Below are 5,317 nucleotides of genomic sequence, written 5' to 3'. Positions count from 1 at the left end.
TGGGGGGGGGGCATATGCCCCCAGATCTGTACAGGGTGGGACAGGTGGGCTGCAGCTGTGGGCTGGAGCTGGGGCTGCACCGGCCTCTTCTCAGCGGGGTGCTGGGCTTGGGGCGAGGGCTACAGAGGGGGCTGCAGCCACCCCAAATTTCACTGTAGCTCCCTCCCACCTGCTGCATCTCTTTCCAGATCAACCCTGCTGTGCTGGGTGGGCAGGCAGCAGTGGGAGCGCTGGGAGGGACCTATGGTGAAATTTTGGGTGGCTGCAGCCCCCTCCATAGCCCCCGCCCCAAGTTCAGCCCCTGCTGAGAAGAGCCTGGTACAGCCTGCCTGCCCCACCTCATGCATATCCGGGGACATGTGTCCCTGCTCCCCCCACCCCGTACCCTCTTTGGGTCTGCACAGCAGTGGGGATGCCTTTTCCCCCCGACAAGTGTCCTGATGCACTGGCCCAGCTGGGCAGTGCCTTCCTTTTCCTTTTCCTTTTCCTTTTCCTTTTCCTTTTCCATGGGGCGGGGGGGAGGGGGTTAATATGCCCCCCCATGCCCCTTTCCTCCCCACTTCCCTTCTACCAGAATGGACTTACCAGCTGGCGGTAGCTCTCCGCGCTGCCAGGCTCTGTTCCTCGTTGCCTGAGTATTGCACTGCGGCTGCATGCACACACAAGCATTTATCGACCAAATCATCAACCCCATTGGGCCAATTTCCGATGCAACCAATTTTCTTTTTATCGATACTGATCCAATATCAGGCCAATGTATAGGTGCACATCTACTGAAAACACAGTATTTTGGTGCAGTATCAACTACAAGGTGCTTAATTTTGATCCCACATAAGCCAGTGTAAATTAGGAATAAGTGCCATGAAGCTGTGGTGTTTAATCTAACACTTGCACTGCTATATCATGAGTCTTAAGCAGTGTGTGCCATGATTGGCCTTTACAATCAAGACTTACCACATCCAGCACAGTTTGGGGATCACCGTTTGTGCTGTAAAGTTTGAGTCTCAGATGGGTAAATCCCTGTCTTTTCTGGTTTACGTGGGTCAGTTTCTAGTGCTGTTGTCACCCCACCCTCTGTGCTTGGCAGCATGAAAGTGCTTGTGGCAGCCAGCTGTGAACTGTATACATGGCCATCTTGCCTTGTAAAAGCCAACCAAGAGAGAGATGATCATTGCTGGTGTGGGCTGTCAGTGCCTCCTTTTTGGAGGGCAGTGTGTCAGATATTCTTACATCTGCAGTTGTCCAACCCCTACTCAAGAAGTTATCTCTTGATGCTGTCTCCTCATCCAGATATTACCCCATTTCCAACCAACCCTTTTTGGGGAAGATTATTGAATGGGTGGTTGCCTGACCACTCCAAATGTATCTGGATGCACCCTGTTTCATAAACACTTGTCAGTCTGGCTTTTGCCCTGGGCAGCGTTACCACATGTCCCATTTTAACTGGGACAGTCCTGGATTTCAGAGGCTGGTCCCAGCCAGCTGTTGGGAATTATAATGGGCATCACAGGGGCATAGGTCGCAGTCTGGCTGGGACTCAGAGCAGCATGGAGCACCTTGCAGGTGAGCAGGCAGGCACCACAGCTTGCCTAGCACACAACCCCATCCCCACTGACTTGCAAGAGCAGCTAGGCAGTAGTGGGGCAGTGTACCAGATTTCCTGGATGATGTCCCAAATTTCTGGGATTTCCATATGGTCAGCCTAGCCCTGGGTGCAAAGCCAGATTGCCTTCATGGCCTTGGTCAAATGATCCTTTCTTGGAGATCAACAGGAGAAATTGTATCCTGCTGATCTTACTTGATCTCTCAGCAGCCTTTAATACCATTGACCATGAGGTACTGATAAAGCATTTAGGGGTCCTGGTGGGTATTTGTGGGACTGCTGTAAATTGGTTCTTCTTTTTCCTAGCACGGAGGTCCCACAGGGTAGAGATGGGCGAGTGCTCATTGTCCACCTTTCCTGTGGAGTCCCTCAGAAGTCCTATGTGAGACTGCTGGGTAAGCTCATGCAGAGGCTTGGAGTGAGGTGCCGTCTGTTTGCTGACGACACCCAGCTCTTTCTCTCTTATCTGCCCTGGACCCCACTGTCTTGGTCCTTTCCCAGTGCCTGGCATCATTTGGGTCCTAGATGTCGGTGATCCAACTGTAGCCAAGTCCACACAAGACAGAGGTGGTGGTGGTGGTGAGCAGACTGCTTGACCTGGCACGCATTGGATCACCTAGTGTTGATAAGATTCAGCCTCCCCTTGTCACTCAGGTTTGCAGCTTGGGAGTGCCACTGAATGCTCTGCTGCAACATGGACCATCATGTGGTAGCGGTGGCTGGGATCATCTTTCTTCAGCTCCATCTGGTGAGAAGGCTGCAACCCTTCCTTTCAGATTAGGATCTGGCCACCATCATCCATGCTTTTTTAAACTCCAGGATAGACAACTGCTGTGTGCTTCACGTGGGGCTGCCCTCAATGACCACGTGGAAGCTGCAGCTGGTGCAGTTTGCAGTGGCTCAACTTCTGAAGGGGTTTGGTCACCAAGAACACACAACTCCAATGTTCCAGATTCTGCACTGGCTCCCTATAGCTTTCTAGATTCAATCCAAATTCTTGACCTATAAGGTCCTAAACAGCTGGGTCCTACATACGTGCTTTCTCTCTTATACCACATTGCAATCCATGAGATCAGCCAGAAGCAACCTCCTACTAGTACCAGCTGTACCCCAAGTTTGCCTGTCTAAACACAAGAGGTCATTTTCAGTAGCTGATCCTCAGATCTAGAACTCCCCCTCTTTGAGACACACCAGAGCCCAAATAGTTACTAAAAATACTGGAGATGTCAGATGGATTTGTTCATCCTGTGTTGTTATAGTAAATGCTATTAATAGAACCACTTTTTAAATTAATGATCTTAAATATGAATTTACATGTGAATTTAAAAATTGAAAATGCATAGCACAGTACAAAAGTAAGGGGGTTTGTGTGCTCTCTAAATTAAGTGTTTTGTTTTCTTTCTTGTGTTTTTTTTAGCCCCAGCAGAAGTGTCAAATTTGATGGTGACTAATGAAGGCAGCTTGGATACATTAAAAGTTGTATGGAAAAGGCCTCCAGGAAACCTTGATTTTTATAATATTACACTGTCTTACCTTGGCTCCATTAAAGAAACCAAAACTTTACCACCCCAGGTTACACAGACTCAATTCAACAAGCTAACTCCAGGATGTCTTTACCATGTTACTGTCAGCACGATAAGTGGTGAACTAGTCACTGTTAAGATGGCAACTGGCAGGACAGGTAAGTCTTCTCCCCCAGTAAAAACACTGTAATTGCCTGCTTTTATCTGTCTCATTGCTTAAACCATGATGTAGAAGATCATGTTGGAATAAATGCTTGTTTGCCTGGCAATATAAAATAAAAAGAGTTATGTCTTGCTCTTATTCACAGCAGCTGGGCAGCCAGTAGTCAGAGCTACAGTGCCACCCTGTGAGTAGGAAGCAGTGATATATGCTGTAGTTAGGCTTCAGTAACTGGTTGAGCCTGTAGCCAGACTGTTCAGCACCTATATATCAAATTACTTTTGAGCAATTTTGTTATCTTGAGTCTAACCCAGAGCAGTATGTAAAATGACACTGTAAGAAATGGAAGTGTTCACGTAGAATTTCAGAGTGAAATTATTTAAAGAACTATCAACAATGTATAACAATATCACTCTGACCCTTGCAAATCAGGCATGTGCAAATCATTGGGCTCCATCACTGCAATTCTAGAGTTTGTTTATATACATTGGGATTGACTAATCAATGTTAAAATACTCAGGGACAGGATGAACTCAAATTTAGTATTATGTAGGATCTTGACCTTTGGCACAACTTATTAAGTCAAAGCCTTCTTGACTGCCAACAGCTCTGACTGACCACAGCACATAACGTTTTTGGTGGTAATGGGTTATTTTTTTCTTTTTATGCATGTCAATTTTTGTCATTTCACACTTAGCTGATTTTTTTTAAACAGTCTGCAGTAGTTTCCCCACATTATTATTGACCATGACCATACATTACTTACATTATACATATCTTGGTTCATGATAGAATTTAGATGAGCTCTTGATGCTGTCTCCCCAGCCAACTATCACTTGATTGCCAGCCAACCCTTTTTGGGGAAGATTATTAAATGGGTGGTCACCCAACAGCTTCAAGTGCAACTTCCTTAGATGAGGAAAATTTATAAGTGGATGATGAGCACAAGTATAAACTGAAAATGGGCTGATATGTATCTCAGAATCCACAAGTACAAAAAAAAAAACCCTGTAGAAAGTTTGTACATATTTAAAGATAGATTAGAAGAACGTTGCTAATAAGAGGAAAAGTTTAAACAAAACTACTGTGTTTTCATAAGTGTTACCCCAAACACCAAAAATGTTGCTTTATGAAATAAAAGAATCTGTGTGAAATCTTGAGCTATTTTTACCTATTACCTAGAAAAGACATTTTTAACATTTCAATTAAACCTCCATGGCTCAGTTTCTCTACCTAATTCTTATCACTCCTATTGTGATTTAGTAAGCTCCTTTTAAGCACATAATTAGTCCTACAGATCTCACATTTTAAATACCTTATTGAATCTAGGCCAAATATTGATTTAGCATTGGTAAGGTAACAAATATGGGCAAATCTTCCCTTGACTTAAATAGAATCAGAACTTAGCCTTCCATGTATAAATGTGCTACAATATTTACAAAAGTAATGCATCCATCTTAATGTGTAACTAGATGATGTAACTCGTATTTTTGATGGTCCAGTTTGTGACATGAGGACCACTTTCAAACTTTGGGTATCTACAGTTAGGGCTTTTAATAAAAGCAGCCACACTTTCAAAACAGTTTTGGGTCCTGAGGAAGGATTTGAGAGCCTGGGTTTGGCACTCAAGACTAAATCGATAAAAGGAGCCAGCTGTTTTCATCCTTGTTAGACTCAAGGCACCCCTCAGAAAATCTCTCTTCTGAGCTCTTAGCTTTCACTTGATTTTTTTTCACTACAGAAGAATAATAGAGCAATTCTTCTATTACAAAGGACTCAGAAAGACCACAGCAGGTCAAAATATTTTTAAGACTATGGATTTCTATTTGAAATCTCTGGGTTTATTTTTTGAATTGCGTTTGCACACCTAAGTGCCTCAGCTTCAACTAGAAGGGAGAAAAATCCTCTCCCTCCTCAGTGTAATGCAGATACTAGAGACTGAGTTACTCTCCTGGCAGGACATATATGTGGGCTTGATGAAGACCTAGAACCCATGTCTTTCATTTTTCACCAAGTAATTTAATATTAGAA

At 44.3% G+C, this 5,317-nt stretch overlaps 1 protein-coding gene across 2 annotated transcripts in view; it reads left to right on the top strand.

Annotated features, from left to right (window-relative positions):
• PTPRB (protein tyrosine phosphatase, receptor type B) overlaps positions 1–5,317 on the top strand; it is a 111,927-nt gene that overhangs the window by 37,273 nt on the left and 69,337 nt on the right. For both annotated transcript variants that reach the window (XM_019514729.1, XM_019514728.1), the window contains exon 7: positions 3,021–3,284. In XM_019514729.1, the coding sequence (XP_019370274.1) occupies positions 3,021–3,284 (264 nt within the window). The remainder of the gene's footprint in view (positions 1–3,020; positions 3,285–5,317) is intronic.

Source organism: Gavialis gangeticus, unplaced genomic scaffold, assembly GCF_001723915.1.
Source record: "Gavialis gangeticus isolate Ggan-Ray unplaced genomic scaffold, GavGan_comp1, whole genome shotgun sequence".
In the NCBI taxonomy this organism is placed as follows: Eukaryota; Metazoa; Chordata; order Crocodylia; family Gavialidae; genus Gavialis; species Gavialis gangeticus.
This window is presented reverse-complemented; position numbering and strand designations above follow the sequence as displayed.